Source organism: Aulonocara stuartgranti, assembly GCF_965226115.1.
Source record: "Aulonocara stuartgranti genome assembly, chromosome: 12".
Lineage (NCBI taxonomy): Eukaryota > Metazoa > Chordata > Actinopteri > Cichliformes > Cichlidae > Aulonocara > Aulonocara stuartgranti.
Genome location: NC_138948.1, coordinates 37,605,804 through 37,630,541, shown reverse-complemented (window position 1 = coordinate 37,630,541; position 24,738 = coordinate 37,605,804). Strand labels below are relative to the sequence as shown.

Sequence of the window (24,738 nt, the reverse complement as noted above, 5' to 3'; positions counted from 1 at the left end):
TCCTCACTTGTGAACAACCACCAGATACTTAAACTCCTCAACTTGGGCCGGAACTCGTCCATGACCCAGACTGGGTGACCCTCCTGTTTCTGGGTGAGGACCACGGCTCAGGTGCCAGAGGTCACCTACTAATCAGAAGGTTGATGGTTCGATCCCTGTCTGTTCCTGTGTATGTGATAAATATCCTTGGGCAAGATGAAAACCTCCTTTAGAAAATATTTGCAAAATTAGAATTAAAGATGATATTTTCCAAATCTGTGTTCAGACTGTAAATGCTCAGCACAGACACTGAGCACTGCAGTGGAGAAACGGAGGCCCGACCCTGCACATGTGGACGAACAGGGCGAGATAAAACAATAAATACCCAAACCTCAGGTGGATGATCAATGATGGGAGCTTCCATCCCCGTCCTGCAGAACTGATCCTGCAAATTCCTGAAACAGAACCAACTTGGAGTAAGACGGGTGGCATTTTGTGACGTTTGATCTGTCAGAGGGTGACCAACTTCCTGGTACAACATCACAACGAGAACTTTTTCAAAATTACTTTCTGTTCAAAGTTGATGCTAAAGTTTTATACTTGTCAGATCCAAATAATCCCAAAGATGAAAGAGAAAAATAAATGAATAAGAAATCAAATTCGGTTTTTCCTGTTATGAAAAACAGGTTGATTGTCTGGATTTTTAGCAGGTGTAGCTCCTGTGGGTGCAGCGATTGTTCGACTGTTCGAGAAGCCTGACGTCAAACTGCATTATGTTAAAAACTAAACTTCACACACGGTGCTTGATGCTGGTCTGTTTTCAGCTCAGAATAAACGTGTGCGCTTGTTAAGCTAGAAATGAAGTCAAATGATTAGTCTTTGCCTTGAGACGTGGCAGTTAGTACAAGGGATGAACTGACAGCTGTTATTTTACAAGAATCTGTTTCAAAAGTTATTAATTATTAAATTAGTAACATTATTCCTAATTCATTTTTAGAAATCCATTTACTTCTCTTTTTTTGTTGCATTTTTAAAAGATTGTCAAAATCATTTTTTTAATTCTGAGAATTTAAAAACATTTTCCACTAAGTTTTCAAATTTAGAATAATGTTATTGTCAAAATACAAAAGAAAGTATTTGTCGCACAATTAACAGTAAGTAACAAAATGACTCGTATTTCGATGTGCGTGGCTCTCCTGGTCCTTCATGGAGGAGGGTGGAGAACAGCTTTTTGGTGTGTGTGTGTGTGTGTGTGTGTGTGTGTGTGTGTGTGCGTGTGTGATGAGGCTTAACTCTGCGAGCAGCCGAGAACACGCGCTGTAACTTAAGCTTCATTATGTGCGTTCTGTGGCCTGGAGGTAGATGGAGGATTAAGGGAAGATTTTCAGCAGCTTCCTCAAATTGCTGTCTTTCCAGTTTGAGAGTAGCTCTGTGATTAACAAAGTGTAGCTTCACAAGGATGGTCCTGTGTTGGCTCTTTCATCCTCTTCCCCTCCTTCATGCTGTATTCCTCGTTTCCCTCACTCCTGGTCAGCCAGCTGCCACACCAGGCTTACAAACACTCATTGGTATCATTTTAACTTTGATTTTACATCATTTTATCCAGAACATCAAATACGTGTGAGCCCTTTCCCCACGGGTTCCTACCACCTCCCTTCCTAACTGCTTTTCATTGTTTGAAGCAATCAGCTGAAACTGCGCTCTTTAAGGAAACAGAATGAAGGTTAATGATTGAGGGGCCGCCTGTGTGGAACATCTGTGCTAACACTAAGGATGCAACAGGTGCTGGGTACAGTAATACTGTCACATATTGTTACCTGAAGCAGGTTTTGTGAAATGTGTTATTTTAGCGTCAGGTGTCTTGTAAGAGAAGCGTTTTTATCAGACACTGCTGTGGGGAAGAGGAGAGAAAGGACGCGCTGCAAACAAACCAGCTGTGTCCTCATTCAGACCTGCAGACGTTTCTCTCATCGTACTGCCTGTTATACCTCCACTTTCACTAAATGAGAGTTGGAGCTTAAGAATCCTTTGGATTATCCGGTGCCTGGCTAGCACTTAAGCCCCAGCCACCCTCGTGATTTCAATTAAAAATGTGTGCCTTCAGCAAGGTTTTTGCTCCCACTCCCTTTTTTAAGCTTTAGATGAATTACTGTAAAGACGCTGATGGAAATGGCTCTAAACCCTCTCCTGTGCCCACTCTCCTTCCATCTGCAGATGATCCAACTGACCAGCGTACTTGCCTTATCTGTGGAGATCGCGCCACAGGCCTGCACTATGGCATCATCTCCTGCGAGGGCTGCAAGGGCTTCTTCAAGCGCAGCATCTGCAACAAGCGCGTGTACCGCTGCAGCCGGGACAAAAACTGCGAGATGTCACGCAAGCAGCGCAACCGCTGCCAGTACTGCCGCCTGCTTAAGTGCCTTCAGATGGGAATGAACCGTAAAGGTAAAGTAGATGTTTCAAGCCACCAGAAACAGACGTTTGTTTGGTAATAAATGTCTGACTCATCGAGTTGCGGTAACAATGAAGCATCAATGACAAAAGAATCAGTACCCAGACCAGAAAAGAGTCAGAGGTACTACGGTTGAAGGTCGTGTCTGGAGAGTGACTGGCCTCTTAAATGAAACGTCTTCACAAACTTTCAGTCACCTTGTTTTTCTGCTTTTAACAGTTTTTCAGCACAGTGCACTGTCAGTATGACTCTGAAACCAACGGTAGGTGAACTGATCATCTTGTTACAGGGTAAACGGTTCTTGTATAACGCTTTTCTGCTCAGAGGACTCATAGCAATTTTGCCTCATTCACACGAGTTTTTTCTATCCTCTGTTTCATACTCTGATGCATCCATCGGAGTGTCTTGACCAACGATATTTGGCATGCAGACTTTGGCGAGCACGCGGGGATCGAACCACCAAACTTCCAATTAGTAGGTGACCGGCTGTACTTCCTGAGCTGCAGGCAACCTTTGATTTAAGCATTCATGTGGACTTCACTGTGCCACTTAAACACTGTTGAAGATGCAGCACTTCCCCTGAATGTCCACAGCAAGCCTGAGTCAATGAGGCGTTTAAACCATCCACACCTAAAGGATGGACGGACAGATGCTGTTCCCTGGCTCGAGCCTATCCCAACCATCATGGGGGAGTTTGGGATTGGCCACATGAATGCTTAAATGAAAGGTTTCCTGTAAGTAGAGCCGGTCACCTATTAACTGGAAGTTTGGTAGTTCGATCCCACCGCTCTGTCACAGCGCTGACAGACCGGTGGGACTGTGGTGGCGTGGGTGAAGGTGTGTTATTAACCCTCTGGGGTCGATGGACACGCCGGTGCCCGCAAGTCATGTGACCGGTTTAAGATGACATAGTAACAAGATGCGACTCTGCTGAGTCTCTGTTTAACTTATGGTTAAAGTTAAACTACATGGCAGTTTTTACATGTTGCTGATAGGCCAGGTTACACCAGAGTTATGATAAAACATCCACACACTGCTTTTTTCTAAATACTATATGTTTAGTGCAGGAAGGAACAGTGAACATGGCCGCGCTAACAACAACAACACACCAAGGAAAAATGCCTCCCCTTTCCTATTGGTGGAAAAATGCACCAATCCAAAAACGATATGGCTGAATGTGACCTTTGTTGTTTAGGAAGAGGTCAAAGTTGTGGGAGAGAGTCGGGATATCGATGGGAGAGATTTGAGATGTTTAGCGTGTCTGGAGTGTGTAGTTAGTGTGTAGTTGTTTTGTTCTGTCCACCGCTGAGTGTCACAGTCAAAGGCTGCAGTGTAAACGCTGCGTCCAGGTGGAAGACGCCTCCTGCTGTCTCGTGGTGGACACAAACTATTTTTTGGAGTTGCACAATCATTTGTGTGGCGTCTTACTGTGACACCTAACACTTCCTAATTTTTCTACTTCAAGTTATGTTTCTTGACTGATTTTTAGATCATTGTGTGAATGCAGTAAGTCACCATGAATAAAGAACTTTATTTATTCAAGACGAGCTAAACGGTTTTTAAAGGTGAAATACAAAGTAGTCAAAAACAGCCTGAAAGATGAGGTTTAAGTTTTTGGTAAAACTGTGTTCACAGTGCAGATTTGTGTAAATGTAAGCACGTAACAGAACCTCACGTGGAGTAGCTTCTAGATCCACCTGCTTATTTATGAAAAGGTTCTACAGTACAAAGTATATGGGTAAATGAGGAGGTTACAGACTGTGTGTATATGAACCGTGTATAGATCCGCCCCTGTAATTTAGATGTGTCAAAATCAGGTTTTTAAGATGCTGAGTGGCCAGAGCTGCTTCTGTCGGGACTTTGCTCCGTTTATCTGTGAGCCAAACAAACAGCTGCTCGCAAAGTCTCTGAAAACCTGGAAACGCTTGAATGTGTCAATTCTACCAATAAATCTGTTTCTCCCTCCTGGACACACACACACACACACACACACACACACACACACACACACACACACACACACACAATCTAAGCTGCAGTTTTCCTTCCACAGACATGTGCTGCCCCCATGTGGCTAAAACTTGTAAGTGACTGTCCTCATGGCCTTATTCTTCAAGTGCCTGTCTTAGAATGGAGATGAGACTGGGACTCACCCAGTCAGACACTAATCACAGCGATTTTATCTACACTGCAGAAACACTCACACACACTAAGACTATGAGATGAAATGTACTTTGCTTGTAAGTGTACCAAAACAATATGACTGCCCGCCAGCAGCAGCTGTGTTTGGAGCTGGATGGTGGGACAGTTTTGCCTGATGTGCTTTAGCCACTAGGGAGAGCTGTGACACCGATCATGTTTGGTTAACGGAACAAATGACTTTTCCCTGTTTTTTGACATGTAGCAATCAGAGAGGACGGCATGCCTGGAGGGAGGAACAAAAGCATTGGACCTGTGCAGGTAAATGGACTGAAGGATTGTGTTGTTTGTGGTGCGCACTGACCTTTCCCCACCTCCCAGCCAGCCTGAGCATCATCGCTGTGGCTCAGCCTCTGAGGAATTGTGCTTACAGTAAACCCACTCAGATCACAAGCCATTAAATAACACAGAGCTGGAGTGCTGCAGTGCTACTCTTCGGGATGCTCATAATGAGAGCGAGCCCTGACCTTGTTATATCATCTGTATAATTGTGTAGCAGCTGATTAGTCCCCATTCAGCGGTGCCTTTATTATTAACGTGAAGCGAGGGAACAAATGGTCAGAAAAATGTGTGACATGAGGATAAGTACCACTGAGCCGCTATTCACGGGGAGGGAGGCGCTCAATTCATTCGGGCTCAATTGAACGAGTCAAAACAGAGAAACACGGCTTCCATTAAGAACCAGCGCCCTTAATGAAAGCAGGAGCTTTGTGTCATGAATATGGAATGAAAACGCCTGTTACAGTGTTTGGATGAACTGATAGAAATGAAAGTGACTTGACCTCCCTCAGACATGAGACGTGGTATGTGCAGGCGTGCTGAAGCCTTTCAGAATGGCTTTTGTCTGCGTTTTCTGCTCATGCTGACCTGCACAGATCTTATTATTTTAAGTGTGTGAATCATCCAATCAAACGCGCACACACACACGCGCCTCTTTTCTTTCTGTGTCATTATGTGATTGTGTCCTTGCTCCTCAGCATTTTAATGAAAAGCCGTGTGCTGTTAGTTGGTGCTAATCAATTGAACTGATGCACATGCATGGATGTGCTGTAAGCTCCAAACCTCCCTGTGTGTGTGTGTGTGTGTGTGTGTGTGTGTGTGTGTGTGTGTGTGTGTGTGTGTGTGTGTGTTCTAGATAACAGAGGAGGAGATCGAGCGGATCATGTCGGGCCAGGAGTTCAAGGAGGACGCCCCGGAGCACACCTGGGGCAACAACGGCGACAGCGACCACAGCTCGCCAAGCAACGGCGCCTCGGAGGGCAACCAGCCGTCGCCTGCCTCCACTCTGTCGTCCAAGTGAGTCGTCGATCTCATCCGCTCAGCTACGCGCCTCTGGCACTCGCCCCATCTTTGAGATAATGAGCCGGCCCTGACAGTCTAACACCTCGTTCCCATCTCACCCAGACTTTAGTTAAAGTATTCATCGGCCAAAGAATGCCTGAATATGCAGCCACTCAGGCTCGCTGATCGCAACCAAACACAAAGAGCTCACCGCACTATCTGCTGTTCTTGCTTGGAGACGAGCATATTGTCTATCTGCACTCATCAAGGACAAATATTGTCTAGGTACTTGCATGATGGCATTTATTTTAGTCTCAGTTTGTGTAAACATCAGGTTTTATCTCAGCAGCCTGAAAACTATTCAGGGGATGGCTTTTCTTTTTTTATGAGATGGAATTAAACCTTGCCAGAAATGAACAGCAAACAGAAAGCCTGCGTCGCATGCGCTCGTGCACATGCCCAGAATGCAAAGTTTAGTCTGCAAGTTTGTGAAAAAATGCAAAGAGTTTGATTGGGGATGAAGCTCAGCACATCAGGGTGAGGTTAAAGGAGGGTTTGCCTGAGAAATGCAAACCCCGACGTGTGAGCCAGTGTGTTTTTGTCCCCGCAATACTAATAAAATCTGCATTACTGTAACCTTTGACCTTTGTGTGCTTCCAGTCGCTCCGCTGAAATGAACGGCTACACGGCAGCCCTGCGGGACCAGTACATTAACACCTCCATGCCCACGCCTTACCAGCTCTTGCCTCACCTGTTCAGCTACGCCGCCCAGTCTGGCCTGCTGGCCTCTCAGCCCCGCAACCTCTACCCACAGCCCCACCCTCTGGTGCAGCAGCTGGTGGCTGCTGAAGAGCTGGCCCCCCTGACCACTCCAATGCTTATAGAAGAAGAGTGAGTTCATACTCAGCATCGTGCGTTGTGTAGAGGCGCGGCCAAATGAAAGGAGTGCAGCTGGTTTCAGAAAGCAAAATTCTCAATTAGATACTCATTTTGTAGCAAACAGTCCTTCCCAGTAAACCAAACTTGTTAGTCTTTTTCTAATTGTATGTCGTGAACGTTGCCATTTACCTCGGTAAGTGAGATGCAGGTGTGTTGGAATAGGAATTAGGCTCTTGAACCTCTATGTTAATATTTTGAGAGCCTGGCGCTCTCACAAGCGCTCCAACAGGAGGATATTCTCTGAATATCAAGTTCATCATGTTTTTGGTCGTTGATGCTGACTGTGTGAGGTTTCTTCATCATTTCTTCCACTTCCACATACACTGAAGCATCCCCACAGCATTCATTCCCACCATCAGTGTTCTTAGGGTTGCCTTTTCTTCCTGTGTACAAACACTAGCAGTGTCGCGGTGACCAAACAACTCTGGTTTAGTGTTATTTGACCAAAGGACAAAGGATTGTCCTCAGCATTCTTGCCTTGAAGGAGTCTCTTCTGCTAACGTGGAGCTACTCCTGTGAGCTCGTTGCTTCATTAGTTTCTCCCCTCCAAGTCTAAAGTGATTTGTTTTTGGCTTGATGCATTTTCATGTGGCAGCTCAAACTGCTGCCAACGTTTCTATACTACGTGTAAACTGGAAGATAAAACACGGCAGCGTTTGTGCTGTGGCTCAATGAAAAGCTCTGTTGCTCAGTGGGATAATAATACTGACCATGATCAGCGTTTTATCCCAAACTAGAATTGTTTGTTGACATTTCTTTGTCAAAATTAGAAAGGTTTGTGATTTTGAAAGTGCAGGAACTTTCTGATCACATCTTGATTTTTTCAGCATTACATTATTTTAAAGATTCTTTTAAATACATTTTGTGTGATTGTTTATTTTTTCCTCATTATTTTACATTTATTCCTCAGATAAATTCAGGGAAATGCTTTAGGAAATGGCCTGAAGTCAGCTGCTCTCTGTTGGTAACAGAGGTTAGAATTAGCTGAAGGCTAAGCAGATCTGCTCTGTGAAATGAGGAGAATATAGAGGGACAGGAAGTCAGACGGTGAGGGACGTGAAGGCTGCTGAAAGCTGTTTGTTGTGGAGTGGGATGCTGATTTGAGCCACGTCAGGCCCATTTTGACATGATGAGAGTTTTCCTGCCCACCACACATCTGTCTCGTTGTTGTTTGCTCACTAGGTACAAGGTAACACAAGTGGAGCTGTTTGCTCTGCTGTGCCGTCTGGCAGACGAGCTGCTCTTCCGCCAGATCTCCTGGATCAAGAAGCTGCCCTTCTTCTGTGAGCTCTCCATAGAGGACTACACCTGCCTGCTCAGCTCCACCTGGCAGGAGCTCATCCTGCTCTCCTGCCTCACTATCTACAGTGGCCAGATCTTTGGAGAGCTGGCCGACATCACAGCAAAGTACACGCCATCTGACGACGAGCTTCAGGGGTGAGTGGCGAGTGCTTAAAGAGCAAAAGGAGAGAACAATTGGGGTGTTTTGTTTATGAGCTTTAGAATAACTTGAATTATTGAGGAGCCAAAAAACACCCACATTTACTCCATTTAGTTTATAACTATTACATACCTCCCCTGAGTTTCTTAGAGGTGCACAGAAGAAACGATATGATAGATGGACACTGTGACGTCGTCCACTGGTTTCTGAGCTCTAGTTTGTTTTACCATCATCACCGTGGTTTAAAAAACAAGCAGACAACAATTACTTGTCACGAGGACGGGCAGGTCTGCTTGCTCATTGGCTAATCAATGTCATTAGCCAATGAGCAAGCAGAACCAAGTTGAACCCTCCTTGTTGAAGCATAGAATTACTTATATTTCCAAAAGAGACATTATTTTTGTATTCAATAAAGGCCAAAAAAAACTCATCAGGAAAGTGTTTACAGAGGTCAAGTCTTTTTGCAGCTACAGCTATCGCCATCTGGTGGCCGTTATGGCATTTCTGCATTAACGTCCTTTTACCAAACTAGAACCTGCAGTCAGCTGTGCTTCACTTAGGGGAGACCGGGGATAGTTGTAACATGGGTCAGTTGTAACACTTCCAATTTCTCCAATCAGGGCTAAGTTTCAAATGATGTGACTCATCCTGTGCATGCCCAATTCAGCTCTGCTATCACATGTGAAAAATCAGCACATTTTGCCAAACACAGACATTTGTATGCCAAAAAGTACGTTTTTCTACTTTATTTCAATGTTTAATAGCATTATCTGCTTTGCAGTTAAACTCATCAAACTTAAATTATGTTATTTGTATGTCTATGGGGATATATTCTGTGTAGGTCTTTAGTGCTAATGTTTTAGCCGTTGGCTGTAATGTTAGCTAGTTCATGGCTATAGGAGTCTGGGTCAGTTGTAACAGCAACAGTCTGGGTTAGTTGTAACAATAATGCAGATGTTACAACTTACCACACTATTACTTTAACTTATATTAAACAAGTTGGGGCAACGACATCAGCAGAGAGAGGTTCACTGGTTGCTTTTGTATATGTGGTTAATGCCATTGGCAACACAATTCCTCCACTGTTTGTGTTCCCACACATACATTATGCAGACCACTGTGTCAGAGATGGACCAGTAGGAAGTACTGGTAGTGGAAATAAATCAGGATGGGTGCAAGAAACAGATTCCTTCATCTTTCTGAAGCACTTTGCAAACCACACCAAGGTAAGCCATGATAAAAAGTAATGGAATTGCGATCCTGGTGAACAACTACATTTTTAGTCTCTGGGAGCTGTGCTAATTCAGTATTTCAGTAGAAATGAGAACAGCAATCAGGAATTCAACATTCCCTCTGCACAGCCAAGCTGTTTCACTTTGTGAGCTCATCATCTCTAAAAGGGCTTAATATTTTTCTCCAAGTGTTATTGCTGGGTGAGGCCCAGTGAAGTGGTCCGTGAACAGGAGGCCTCCTCAGAGCTGAGCTGTGGCTAGCACTGTCTGGCATGTGTACTATAGACGCTTGTTTCACTTGAAGTAGAAAAGGATGCGTGGGGGAAGAGGGGGAGTGTTCCTGTGTAAATCAAACATGTATAATTTGACCTTCTGACACATTCTCCTAATATAACTCTGCTGCTTCAGTCAATTTGCCCACAGTTTAGTGGTTTTAGACGTGGACGTTTGATTTACAGTGGCATTGTTGAAGTTTGTGAAAGAGATTAGAAGTGCAAGGCAGAAAATTGATGTTTAAAACGTGGAATGAACTTATGAATCTTCTCTTCAAAAAGCTGTGGAATCAGCAGGACGCTTTAAGCACTTTTAATAGATCTGACATATTTCCTCCCTCATTTTCTTTGCCTTGTCCATTGAAGCATGGAAGCTTAAGATAGCGGTGCTGGGGGGATTTTTGTCTTCTTTTTTTATGTGGATTGTAGTGAGGACAGCAAACCTACAAAAGTCTATATCATGGTTTGAGTTGGAGCCTTAAAGGCACCGTCTGGCTTCATAGAGCTGCAGTTTTCAGCTTAACTGACGGGTCTGTGTGTGATTCCTCAGATTCAGCGAGGATGGGATGGAAGTAATGGAGAGGTTGATCATTCTGTTTCGCAAACTCCACCAGTTAAAGATCAGCAATGAGGAGTACGCCTGTATGAAAACCATCAACTTCCTCAATCAAGGTAACAACAAAGTCTCCAGCGTGTTGACTTTTTGCCATCGCGACCTTCCCCGCTTGACTGTGATAGTTTCTGCTCCACAGATATCAGAGGACTGTCCAGCATCTCCCAGCTTGAGCAGCTGAATAAACGCTACTGGTGTGTGTGTCAGGACTACATTGAGTCCAAGTACCCACTGCAGCCTAAACGCTTCCCTGAGATCATGATGTGCCTGCCGGACATCCGCTGCATCTCAAGTAAGGCCTCAAAGAACTGTTTAGGCTGTTGTTGAAGACTGACTTTAGAAATGCACTCAGATACTCATACGTTAGTTTGTTTGAGCTACAAAAATGTGATACTACCCAGTGTATTGTGCCACAGCGATTTGTGTTCAGCCATGAAAGTTTCAGTTTGTGCCCTTACGACCTGTGTTGTTCCCCGCCCTCTACAGTGCCTTGTCTTTGGGGAAAAACACTGAAAATACAAAAACCGTTGCAAAATTTTATGTTTAATGAATTATTTGGTTAAATTATTTGAGCTAATGGGATAAAAGAAAGCATGGCTTTTGTCATTAAGACAAACTATAATAAGTGCATTAACCCTGTAAGACCCAACCCATCAAAAAATAGCCAGAAAATTCAGATTTTTGGAGCTGAAATGTTTAATAACCCTTAATACACAAATTTTATTTTGCTATATCATGTTGCTTACGATTTATTTTTTGTATTCCATTTGATACATTTGGCTTTTTCTTTTTAACACCAATGTTAATTTTAAAAAGCTGTCCATAACATTTTGAAATTATGGCAAGTATTGATCATGTTGATGGGTTAAAGCTTGAATCACAATCTAGTTACTTTTGTGGTTTTAGCTTATCAATTAAATCAAACACAATCAACTGTTCATTTTTCTGGTAATAAATAAAATCATGGCCAAACCTTTGGATAAATAGAGACACTTTGCATACATTTCTTTTATTTACCAACTCTTTGAAACTTAAGAATGATTGGTCGAAACAAGTAATCTAAATAAAAACTGTGAAATAAATGCTACTGCCAGTAATTTTGACTAACTAGACGTAACTGAACCGAAATCAGCTTCATAAGTTCTAAAAAAGTAAATGGCCTCAGTGAAAATTGTGTCAAAGAAAGGTCGTTAGATTTTGTACACGTAACCTGTCCAAATTAGACCGTTTAACACGAGCTGGGCACACTGCTGGAGCCAGCCTCTAGTGGCCGCCAGAGGAACTGCAGCATTCGGCACTTGGGTTGGCTTCATTTGTCTCGCAGGTTGCCTCCTGGACACGACTGTGACCAATGAAAATGTCGGCTGTACAGAAGCTAAGCTAATCATGAACTAAAGTGCCGTGTGTCTCGGGTTTCTTCTCAGCAAAGCTGGTGAACGTCCCTCTGGAGCAGCTCCCCCTGCTGTTCAAAGCAGTCTTGCACTCCTGCAAATCCAGCCTGACCAGCTACAGGACCGGCCCGTCGCCCTGCGTGACCGCCTCCACCGGAAACTAAACCCTCCCCGACACCCGAGTCGAGGACTGGTCTCCCCTCTCGTGAATGTGACAAGCAGCTAGTTTGTTTTTTGTAACTTTTTTCTTTATATATTTATTACACGACAGAGCTGAATGTATGCTGATTTACACTGTGCACATGCTTCTGTACAAAACAAATGCTCGTAGATGCATTGGTCTTTGGAGTTTACAAGCGTGTATCCATTTTGCTCCATGTGTCAGTGTTGCCATTGTTAGAGCTAGACTTTAAAAGAGTTTATTTTATACAGATGGGGCGCCTTGGCACGCGCGACGAGTGTTTTGAGACTACCTCAGGAAGATGTTGTTGCTATTTTCAGGTACCTTTTCTTACTGTTAAATGAAGAGTTGCCCAGTCTAAACCAAAACCCTGTGGATGCTTTGGTACCTCAATCAGAGATGAATGTTCAAAGAAGCTGCATAAATCAGTCTGAAAAACAGTTTTTTGTTACACTGAAAATGCAAAATGAATTAGCAAAAGTACTCAGACATCCTGCTTTTAGGAGGCGGTCTTGTCAATTTAACATTCCATGAGTTAAGGTGGCTGTTGTTGGATCTGTGGGATCATCGAATAGGAGCATACGGGTATTTTTTAACAATCATAGACTAGGGATGTATGGCTTTATTGCAGGGGAAGGGGCGGATAGCTAGGTTTGCTGTTTTTCTTTTTATTATGTTTCTCTCTTGACCAAAGTGTTATGCAAAGATTATATCAAGCGCCCGCTGATGGGTAGGGAGCTGACAGCTCAACAAAACCCTTTTCTTATCCATGAAGGACGAGGATAAGAAATGAATCAGTCTGTTTCAGAGGCAAGACGCTCTGCAGGGCAGAAAAGTTCCACGTTTCATTGCAAACATGCGCGTTTTGTCGCGTGCACACATATGCACAGAGCAGACACGATGGCTCTCATTTTGTGCTCTTCATTGCCAAAGAAGATGGTGCGTTTTCGCCTGCTCTCGACACAGCTGGGTATATGTGATCAAAAATGTGCGAGCTTCACGGGTGACACACACCGATCAGCCACAACGTTGAAATATCGGGGAGGTTTCTGATGTGTTGGCACATTTGGGTCTGTCAGCTCGTCTGTGCTCTCTGGCAGTGGGTCGCGTCACGGATAACACTTCCTGCAGGTTGAATTTTGAGCTTGATTCAATTTGAGGACTTTGGAGAGCAGGTGAACAAACCACGCTTTCCCCTAGTCCTGAGGGAGACCGCTGGTACTGGGGCACGCCATCATTTTTAACAAACACCACATTACTGATTACCAAGGTTAGGGTTGGGTTTTTGCTTTACTCACAATGGAAACGGGCCCATAAATTTTCATTTGAACACATTTTAGCCCTGGGGAAGGATTTTTATTTGGGTGGTTGGATGTTATTGTAACCCTAACCCTATATGTGTTGGCCCCAGCACGCTCAAGCTCTCCCAGCAGAGCTTTGCATAGTAACAAGGTAACGATTACTGGTCACTTCACCTGTCCGGGGTTTTGATGTTGTGGCTGCTTGGTGTTGCCCATCTTAGTGGAACCCACTGAAACCAGCCATTTAAAAGAATCAGTGTTTATTGATCCGTCCGTTTTGCTTAAGAGTTCATTTCGATTTTTCAAAACAGTTGTTGAATTTCAAAGTTCTATCGGCCAGTTTTGAAGGGCAATCAAACGTTTTTAGATGTAGAATGTAAATCAGACCACACTTGGTTTCCACGGGCATCAGGCCGCGTGGACATCCAGGTACGGTCCGACTGTTTTTAAATGAGATGAAAGTGAAAATATCATTTATGCAGAATTGGCTTAAAGTTGAACGTCTAATCGCTTTAATCCAGCCGTAAGTGGACTCGGTGTGATCGGCTAGGGCTTTACCTCAATCAGTTTAGGCCAGGTTTGGAGAATTTTAGGGGATATACCCCTGGCTTGCATACCCACAGATATGCACGCCGTTTTAAAAAGTGTAGCCACAGAGAAATGGTCTTTATTTTTAAAGTGTGAGATTATCATTTCTGACCACTTGAAGTGTCTTTTCTGGCCATTTCACCATTTGCGTCATTTGAAATGCAGACAAAGTGCAGTCCCCGCAACCACTCCCTTTTTTTGCACACGACAGTGAGGTTTGGAGACCTTAACCCTTGTTCTTGGCCACTGCCCACCCAATGTGTTCCTCTCTCAGGTCCCTGCTGACCTGGATATATACAGGGTAAAGTGAGTGTTATGTATTGCATTCAGGAGTTCGTCAGTGACCACACTGATGTACTTGTAGTATTAGTAGATGTAGCTTCCAGGACATTGTAGGTCCTGTTGTAGAAAGGTGTTTTTGTTTTTTGTTGTTTCAACTTTATTTCCCTCACCGTCCCCACCCCACCCACACTCCCCTTCAGTGAAAGTGGAATTAGTTTGCAGGGCAGGTTTTCTAAAGCTCTCGGCATTGATGACGGACGAAGCAAAAGGCAGCGGCATCTTTCCGATGTCACGGCTTCCCTCCCGTCGTGCGCAGCCTAACGAAACCACAGCCCAATCCAGCGTTCCTTGTAATGCTTCAGTTAGCCTCTTTTGATTTTTTTGAATGCTTTAATGTACCTTTTGTAGTTTATAATTAAGAATGTCTTTTTAGCTTTTTTGGGTTTGATTTGGAGTGAAGACAACACCTATCATTTTCTAAACTGATTTCTTCATTGTTGTTGTTGACGTTCACTTGTTCACTGTGTTCATTAAAGAAAGTGTTACTCAGGCTTTGTCAGCAATGCTTTACGTGCACGCTGCTGACATTTTGGATCTGTTTGCGTAATCTTGGAATAAGTTTAAACCTCAAATGTTGTGCTGTGGCGCCGTCTCTGGAGACAAAAGCCTCGTGTTCATCCATCAGGTGACCAGCACACCACACGGGGGCAGGGTTACGTTTGAGCCACGTGCCCGACGAGCACAGTTTGATAAACTCTTAGGTTTCAAAGTTAATCTTTGGGTGGAATAGATGTGAACCTCACCGTTACCATGGTAACCAGGTTACCATGCACGCGATCACCAGTGAACCACTTGGGTCCACATTTTCAGAAAGTCTAAGATGTTTAAATTCTTCAGTTTTGTTTCAGGTTGTATAAAAACAGCTCGACCGAACCCTGATCCTCCTCGCGTCGCTGGCTAACTGCTGGATGTTCAGATTTTGCAGAGATGAACAAAACCATTTAATGCTGCCTTTAGCGGCGCTGAAAGGTTTGGCTTTTAGCTTGAGATAGCTGCCTCCCTCCCAAACAACTGATAGTGTTATGTTTTTAAAAAACATACATGTAGAGGCAGCATTCCTCCACATGTATTAACTGAAAACATTAAACCAAACTATCTGACAAGATTACATTATCATGTCGTTTTGGTGAACCGACCCTTTAGATCACAGTATCTCAGGACACTTCTGTGTACCGAAGGTCTCACTGTGATGAAACGGTTCAGATCCCCTCAAACGCTGCTCGGAGACCCTGTCAGGCTGTCCCGTGTCTGTGCAGCACTGCCAGAAAAACAGCAAAATGACTGGAGGAATGCACTGAACATCACACTGAGATCTGACAGCACAGCAGGATCTGAGGGGTTTCTCCTTTAATGTGATGCCAAACTGTCTGCTTATCAGCGGTGAATCCCACCTTTGCTGGCAGCACTCGCACTTGTTCAACGTTACAGTTTGATACACACACGCTGGTGTCTTTTTTTCACTTCCTGTTTGTATTGGTTGTGTGCAGACAAAGGGATGTGTCATTCCTAAACTACCTCTGTATTTTTCACACCGTTACTAATGTTCATTACACCAATGTTTTTTATGAGTTGACCTTACATGTGAACCACCAACACTTGTTTTCTTCTTCGTAGCCTTGTATTCCTCTCTACCTCAGGTACTTTTAGGGACCCTCTTCCTCCTTTGTTTCCTTAATGTGCTGTTTCATGTTAAATTAGCATCATCTTATATTTCACTCCTACCCTGTTATCAAAAATCACATACCAAAGATGAACGAATGTCAATGACAATGTCAGTGCACTGATTAAGCATTCATGTGTTATGTTCTGGCTGAAGTTAACCATGTTGACCTTATCCAAATATGCCTCATTATCTGTTGAATTTGCTGTATTCGCCATACCATGATAATCCTGTGTGTGTGTGTGTGTGCGCGCATGCACGTGCGTGTTTGTTGTTCGTTGGTGAAGCAGAGAACACACTCAGTATTATCCCACAGCAGCCGGTGCTGCATGTGATCAGTTGTCAATCGCAGGATGTAACTGTGCTCAGGCTGACTCTTCCTCCGGTTTGCTCACTCGTGTAACCGTAACACTGTGACCACAGATGGACAGACGGCTGTGGTGTGAGCACTGGGGCTGGACACACACACAGGCTCCGCCTTTAAAGTCGCTGTCCTGCTGTTAAACCTTTAACGCCATCAACTTATTTGTAAGTGAGATGTTCAAAAGACTCATGTTCCTACAGAAACAGCTTGTATTCACCACACTTTCTATATAACGCTCGTCCACTCCCTTTAGTTTTCATCTGAGAACAGCCAGTGGGTGTGGCTTCTAAACCAGAGCCAGAGATGACCATATTAGGGATTCCTGTTCAAACTGACTTCATACATGTTGGTGGGCCTGGAGCATTGTGTTTTTATGCAGACGCACACACAAATAGACATTTAGGCCCATATTGCTTGTCCTGGATGGAGCTCCATCCCCTAATTCCCTGTAACTGACAACACTATAGACGGAACAGCAGGTGTCCAGCTGTCAGAGCTTTGTTACAGGCACACGAGGAGCACACCGGCAACATATCTCAGGGAACAAACCGATTCATACACGGTCATCAGAAACTGAAACGCCATTTCTGTCTTTTCTCTTCAGAAATCTCTTGTCTGCTCTTGTTACTTTAACTACCTGTGAAGAATGTGATCCATTATGTGTTAAAAGCATGTTTAGAATGTGTTAGGACTTGAAACAAAATAAATGTGAACATTATGCAAGTGCACTCGGCTAACTTCCAGTTTCTCGCTGTCCAACTCTTGGCTTTTCTACGGGGAAGATGATAGAAACTAATGAGACCGTGTTCCTTTCAGTCACTGATAGGCAGAAGGTCTGCCGTTAAAAGCTGAGGGACCGGAATTTGGATGCGTTTGTCCCTGACCTTCTGCTTCGTGTACTCCAGTGTGTTGTTCACAGCGAGATAGTATTATTAGGATAAACACAAAATGTGTTTGAGCCTGGAAAGGAAACATGCCAGGTCTGCTCATTTACTGCAACACTCTTCAAATATAATGTGCTGATGACAATAATTTGCCTGCCGTTGTTTCATAAATGCAGCTTTAAAATATTTCTTATCCATCCGGGTGCTCTAAACAGCTGGAAATTTAAAAAAGCGTTCTGGATAATAACTGACCCCCCTAACTTTAGGGGGGTGCGCACTGAGACTCACCTGAACCCTGCACATATAGAAACAGACTCGGTGCAGTTTTCATCCCACATTCACCATCCAGCTGCTGTTTGAGTAACAACTGCTAAAACTGCAGTACCCAGGTCAGTGGTGCGTCATCATTCCAGATGAGTTTATGGTCTCAGTCACTAGTTTCATGTGTTACTGAAGAAAATATTAGATCTTTGAAATGAGGTGACTTTTGTTTTGATTTGGCACTATATAAAGAAAATTGAATTGAAATGAATTGAATGTTCCCCACCGGAGTCGGTAATATTTAATGATTGTGTACTACAGTGTCACAGTCAGAGCCGCGCCATTCATGAAGTGTGGTTTCAGATGGTGATGACCAAAGCTCATAGTTTGAGCCTGAGCGTGCTGATCGTGCTCCGTTTCACTAAAGTTCGACTCTCATTACCACACAGCACTGGAGTGTTGAAAGAAATGATTTTAAATACTAATCTGTCACAACATCAGTTCTGAACCATCGTGGCAAAAACATGGCGATGTGGATTTTGACAGACTGTCCTGGGTTACAGCAAAGGTCCCCAACCACCGGGCCGAGGACCGGCATCGGGCTGCGGGTCATTTTGTACCGAGCTGCAAAGAAATAATACGTTTGTTTCAAAAAGGGTTTTATTTTCATTCGTCTTTGGGGTTCTTTAGTTTACAGTGTACACAGACACACACACACTCACACACACTCACACACACACACACTCAGGGCCTCTCAGCCAGGCTTGTTCCTCACATTTGAGTTTGTGGTTCCTGAGCTGTTGGTTTACACAGTATGTTAGACAAAGAGTGTAGTACAAAACATAAATTATGGTCCAACTAAAAGCTTCATACAGTACAGATATAAAATATAAACTGCTGTTGACTGGTATAGACATTGTAACAAACGGGCCTCAGTGGAAGAAGCATACACAGCCACAAATTTTGATACAGGCACAATCTGGGTTACCAGAAGATCACAACAACTGGCAAGTTTTTCATCCTTACAAATGTAGCAACAGGCTTTCCAGCTGTACAGGATTTATTGTTGCAACAATGATCAAACCCAAATGTTCTTACTTTCTTTGCTAGGCTTAGTAGACGTCTACAATCTTATACCAGGTTATATTAGACTGAAAAATAGCTCACAGGATACCAGCATTAATGTTTCTATTTAAAATGTATCATCACTTATAGTGACATTTGCAACACTTTATGGAATCAAAGTAATGTAAAATAAAGCAGTTTATTATATTCACCTTCATCACTCAGAAATCACATTTTTAAAAGTATAATATTACATTAGGTTTGTTGGGCAAATTTCTCTGTAAATTGGTGGGTTACAAACAAACCTCAATAACTCCTGCAGTATTTTACTTGATCTTATTTGATCGTACTGTTCCTTCATGATTGTCTAATGATGGGAAATAAAGACCCAGTGTTGGCTCATAATAAATCCCTCGTATCGTGACTTGGGCTACATCTTATGTAAACTGTACAGCAGGAGCAACCACGTGGTCAGATGTGGTTTGATTACAGTTTATGGTGTAGTTTTCATCTAGGCCAACAGATGATCCTGTAATTACCTGCATCATCCTCTAAGCTCAGTGGCACTATCTAAAGAGCTGTGGTGATGTCATTTGGTATATCACAACACTGCATTGCCAAAATTGTTCACTCATCCATCCAAATAATGAAATTCAGGTATTCCAATCATTTCCATGGCCACAGGTGTATAAAATCAAGCACACAGGCGTGCAGACTGCATGAATGAGTCGCTCTCAGGAGCTCAGTGAATTCCAGTGTGGTACCGTGACAGGATGCCACCTGTGCAACAAGTCCAGAAATTTCCTCGCTACCAAATATTCCACAGTCATACTGCAGTTATAACAAAGTGGGAATGTTTGGGAATGTTCTCTGGGTACCTCAGCTTTGTGCCACTGCTCACAGACATGCATGTTACACTAATCGCCATCTCTCTATGGTGACCCTGTGAGAGACTGGCAACCCATCCAGGATGTACCTTGCTTCTTGTCCCATATTAGCTGTAACAGGCTCTAGTCACCATTCTTACCCTGAAATGACAAAGGGTCAAATAATTCAGCAAGGAAAGTGTGCAGAATCCATCCATACACATCCAGTGCAGCAAGATGCGGGTGCTTCTCAGCATGTATGAAAGAATAAAAGATTTAAAAGAAGAGGGCCTCGTCCAGCAGATGGACACAGGGTTTGGTATATTATCTACCACCCAGCCCTCCTCTGTAAACTGACTGGTGCTTGTACCTTTGTACTCAGCTGATCATTCAAAGGACTTGCTACTAAGTCCCATTCACACATTCACACAGTGCCCAAGCAGTTTGTAATTCTTCTCTGGGGTTCATTACGCTGCCCAAGAAGTTAGGGATCGATTCACCGACCTAACGCTTTACATTCAACCTACTTTCAAAATATTCTTACTGTTTTGTCCCTGAATCGGGCACATGTTAAAGTGCACACAGGTCAGTGAGTGATGGTTCTAAGTGGGGCTGCTGATTGCATCATGAGCGCAGAGCAGGCTGGAGGTCCAGGAGACATCGCTTTATCTCCTCAAGGCTGATGGAGTGGCTTTTAACAGGTTGTCCTAACCCTCCTGCCCCCAACCGCCCGCCACCCCAACTAGCCTCTAATCAGATCACAGCTAGTCAAGGCTGCTGATTCCCTTGGGCACAACACCACCACTGACAGCTGGAGGGCTAGGGTGGTGGGGGTGTGACAGGATGGATTTCAGACACGATTATGTAAGAGCCCAGAACCTGAGGCTTACTATCTGCAGGAGATAACCATCTTGCTGCGAAGGCGTGTTTATTTGCCTCGTGTGTTGGTGTTTCTGGTCTCACCTTGGCACACAGCATCACACGCTGCCCTTCACAAATGCTAGCCACTGAGATTGTGTTATCTCTACCACAGTCCAACATCCTCTCTCTTTGATAAAACACATAGATGTTTTACACAGTGATAAGATTCCTGGCCTGGACCCCTCAGTTGTACAGGACAACCAATGCTTCACAACTTCAGGATGGAATCTAAACAGTCAGGATTTTTCTCTTTCCGTTCTTTATCTCATTTAAGCTTCACAATTATAATTAAACGTTCTCTAAAGAAGCACTTTTTTCATCTAATGAGTCTTAAATCTACAAAATGAAATAATTTATTCAGTAAAAAGACTCAAACCAGTCAAAGTCAGGTGAAGTAAGTTAATAGTGATCAGTAGTAGTTTTTATGGCTACCTCACGACAAGACTCTCGGGTTCTGTTTCCAACCACACACCATGTCAGTAAGTTCAGGTAATCTTGGTGCACCATGGAAATAAAGCTTACACCCGAAAGGGAATCCACCCATCCAAGGTTTGTTGTCATTATCCATCCTCTTTCATTGTAGTGGAAACAAAACTCCACGGCAGATGGTGATTTCTCTCTGTGATATTGTGAAGTCGTGACTTTTCTTTCTTAAGTGCCACGAGATGTCTTATGATTTGGTAAATATATAAGTCAGATGAATGTTACATTTATAATGTGGCAACTCCAAACACAACATGAATCTAAATCAACTGCGTATGCGCTCAAGGTCATGTGATGTATTGAGTGTAGGCTGTATGTAAAGGATGGACATGGTCACCTGGTCTGAACAATGAAGCCCATGATGCACGTTTAAGTTGAATGTTCACACACCTGCGAGGTTTTAATGCATGTTTAGTGTGATACCCACAACATGCTCAGTGAACACTAAAGCTAAATATTTTGGCGATAACTTTAAAAGCATTTGAGCACTATTAAATATATTCGAGCACTGCAATTCAGATTTTAAATGTTTAGCATCAATCCTTCATGTTTAAGGAAGCGTTAAAAAGAGGTGATGATGTCCAGGCAGGTAGCTGAGAGACTTTCAGCAGGCTGTGTGTGTTTGGTGCTTACTGACGTAACACCTGATCTATTTTTCTTTTACAACAACTTTGTCAGAAAAAATTCCAACTGACCAGCCTAGAGGAACAGTTTCTTAGTATCACAGGACATTTTTAGGTTTGGCCACAGATGGAAAAACGTGGTCTGACATGTCCTGGTCAAAAATGACTCCAGAACTAGTCCTGGAAGCCATGATGATGCCATCCACTGACGTACCTGGTTAGACGCCATGTTTCTGAGGGTTTTAGCTTCAGATCCAAGAACTTCAGACATTTATGACTTTTAGATAAGAAATTCATTTTGAGTATAGTTTGGTTAAATGTATTTCATCCCACTAAACTATGATGTCATTGTTTCACGTGCTGCTTTAACCAAAATATTTTCTGCTTATATTCCAAGAAGCGCTTTGTCAGCATTCAGAGATTCTCCTCAGGTGTGCTTCACTGATAACACAGCTCTCAAATCTGTGAACTGCACAAAAGCACAAAGCATTGATTCAGTCAGTGAAGTTGTTACTTTTGTGCACAGATATCAGATGTGCTGCTGCATAAATCTTTCAAGCATGCGTCCCAGTTAAGGTGAAGGACTTCCTGAGGACATATTTATTTTGACTAATGATGGTACAATAAACACAAAATTCTCAAATGCAGATTCAGGTTCGACCAAAAGTTTCGCCATGTTATTTGTATGTGTAGTAGAAGTCACTACCAGAACTATAGCATGCTGTGTAAAAGTCTCAAGCCCAATAGCAAACATACATGGGAATAAAACCTATGGGATAGTCGGTATGACCGTCTTTATCATGTAATAAAACCTGAGCTGGAAACAGCTGCACTACTCTGCTAACCCAACAGTCATATGACCCCCTATGAACAAGCGCTTTGGTGACAGAGGGAAGGAAAAACTCCCTTTCAACAGGAAGAAACGTCCAGGAGGATTCAGGGTCACCTGATCCGGCCCCAGCTGCATGCTAAATCAGAAAGGAAAGTTTCAAGCTTTTGGATGTTGTCACTTCTATTTCTGAGCACCATTAAAGCACAGGAAGCTCTCCTGAATGAAAGGTGTCGCCACTCAGACTAGACAACTGCATAAGCACCGATAAAGAAGGAAAAGCTGAGACAGAGGAAGTTTCCTAATTGTGTAAGAACGATCATAGTGAAAGAAAATCTCATCATCCTGTAATTAGTGTCATTTAACCAAACTGTAGTTTTGTGGGAAAATTTAGAACAAATAAAGAAAAAGCAACAGCAGAACTTTGAAATGATTGTGTGTAAAGACAGACATAATGCTGTATTAGAGCTGTATTATATGAATTAGAGGGAGCCTCCTCAGTGAGTTTGATAAAATGCAGGTTTCATGCTAATGAAGAGCGTTTCCTCTCAGACGTACATGTTCAGTGGTGCCTTACAGCTGTGTGTGCTGAACATGACGAAAGGCCATCGACACTCGGAGGAGATTAAACGGTTCATTTTTGCTGTGTAAGGAACAAAGAATGAGAATAAATAAAATACTGTTTTAAGATGTTCATGTACGTTCTCTCTTTGTATTCTCTACATCCACCTACACATTAATTTAGTTTTGGTCGACTTTATTTGCGTCACTTGAGAGATGTGTCAAGGTTAGAACTGCTTTACTAAACTCCGCCTGTTTTAGCATCTTCTGGCGCGCACACTCCACCACGCTCCCGAAGCGTGCCTTCACCTGGTGTGGTCCTCCTCTGGCCCTCCTTCGTACGCTGTTCCTCTCATCTTGTTCCCCTTGACCCTGACATGCTGTGACCTGAGGCTGATAACGGGACAGCAGACCGCCATTCCTCACCCTTTGCCAGCTGACATGCTTCCAGCAGGAAGGAATAACCTTGTTCCCTCACATTTTTCTCTGTGCTCCTGAATCTAATCCCTGGTTGTCTCTCTTTTTGCTTTCATTCACTTTTAGTGATGCAGCTGCTTTAAAGCCATACAAATACAACTAGTTATGAACACTGAAAAGCTTCTTTCAGATTCTGGGTTTTTCACGTGTCGATAACTGGGACAGAATTATATTCCAATGATATGGAGGGAAAAAGAAATGACGTTCTTTATGTCGGTGCATTTGTCTTCATGGGCATAAAGACTTTTTCTGTTAAAATGTTATTTATCCAAACTGGCAAATATCATACAAAGAGAGTTGGTTTAATGGGAGCCTACACACGACCTGAACCCCGAACCTGCTCGCTGGTTACTCGGGGACCGTGGCATTTATGGAAGACCACACACATCGAAATAAAGATTTCTGTGGTTACATCATGAACTGTACAATAAATTATGCATCTGTAAATTCATTCACAAACTCATTTTGTATTATTTTATTAGTAATTTATTATTTAATAATTACATTTTAAACAAAAACTATTTTTAAATCTATTTGTTCCACGTGAATTATTAATTGATAATGAATTATAAATCCAAAATGAGTTTCACAACAAAAGAGTTAACTTCTCAATCAAAACTTCCTTTTACAAACATTTTACAATTCCAAATTAGAAAACAGATTTTTCAAAATCGTTTTTAAAACACAATAAAAAAGAGAAATAATTGTTTTCAAAAATCAAAGATTTATTTCTCATATTTAAAACGGTGATTCTACTCCTCATTTCAAAATCTCATTTCTGAAATCCTGACGCAGAGCGAATCAGCCCCACGGTGCGATGCTTGTGCACTACATTGTTATAAACTGTATATTCCACTCAGTCATGGATGTCAGTGATAAATCAGCAGTGATTCACCTGCAAGTAGGTAAAACCATCGCGTGTCCGCTTGTTTATTTTCCACTTAAACCTTTCACAATAAAGCTCAAGATCCTGTTGAGACTTTTCAAAATAAACTGAATCACGTGAAAGGATATGCAGAGTGTTTACGGATGAGAAGCAAAAAAGAGCCGTCAGGTGCTAAAAAATCAACCTTAGACTCAAACGTTCGAACAGGCTTTTCCCCGCAGCACGCCGTGGAATAAGTACAAAGAAAATGGCAGCCGTTACAACTTATGTCTAAAAATGTATAGTTTCATATACTTCACGCAAGTCGAGCTGCCCGAGATTCACAGAATTTACAGAAAATGTTACATTTTTGCGATTTATATCGTTATCGGGACGATAGATGTCTTATATTGGGATATGAGATTTTGGTCATATCGCACAGCCCTACTTGAACCTGTTCCAAACAGGTTCACCACCAATCTTAGAAATATGGTATCTAAGCAGATTCTTCCTCTGGATGGCATTACCTTGGCCTCCAGGAACACTGTGAGGAACCTTGGAGTCATTTTTGACCAGGACATGTCCTTCAATGCACATATTAAACAAATATTTAAGACTGCTTTCTTCCATTTGTGCAACATCTCTAAAGTTAGAAATATCCTGTCTCA

The 24,738-nt window shown here is 42.9% G+C and overlaps 1 protein-coding gene across 1 annotated transcript in view; it reads left to right on the top strand.

Moving 5' to 3' along the window:
• Nucleotides 1–16,956, top strand: part of nr6a1a (nuclear receptor subfamily 6, group A, member 1a) — a 122,155-nt gene extending 105,199 nt beyond the window's left edge. The window contains exons 4-11 of the mRNA XM_082555330.1: nucleotides 2,194–2,424; nucleotides 4,836–4,891; nucleotides 5,766–5,926; nucleotides 6,572–6,802; nucleotides 8,033–8,287; nucleotides 10,346–10,467; nucleotides 10,548–10,700; nucleotides 11,833–16,956. Of these exons, the coding sequence (XP_082411456.1) occupies nucleotides 2,194–2,424; nucleotides 4,836–4,891; nucleotides 5,766–5,926; nucleotides 6,572–6,802; nucleotides 8,033–8,287; nucleotides 10,346–10,467; nucleotides 10,548–10,700; nucleotides 11,833–11,963 (1,340 nt within the window). The 3' untranslated portion in view covers nucleotides 11,964–16,956. The remainder of the gene's footprint in view (nucleotides 1–2,193; nucleotides 2,425–4,835; nucleotides 4,892–5,765; nucleotides 5,927–6,571; nucleotides 6,803–8,032; nucleotides 8,288–10,345; nucleotides 10,468–10,547; nucleotides 10,701–11,832) is intronic.
• Nucleotides 16,957–24,738: the final 7,782 nt, after the last annotated feature.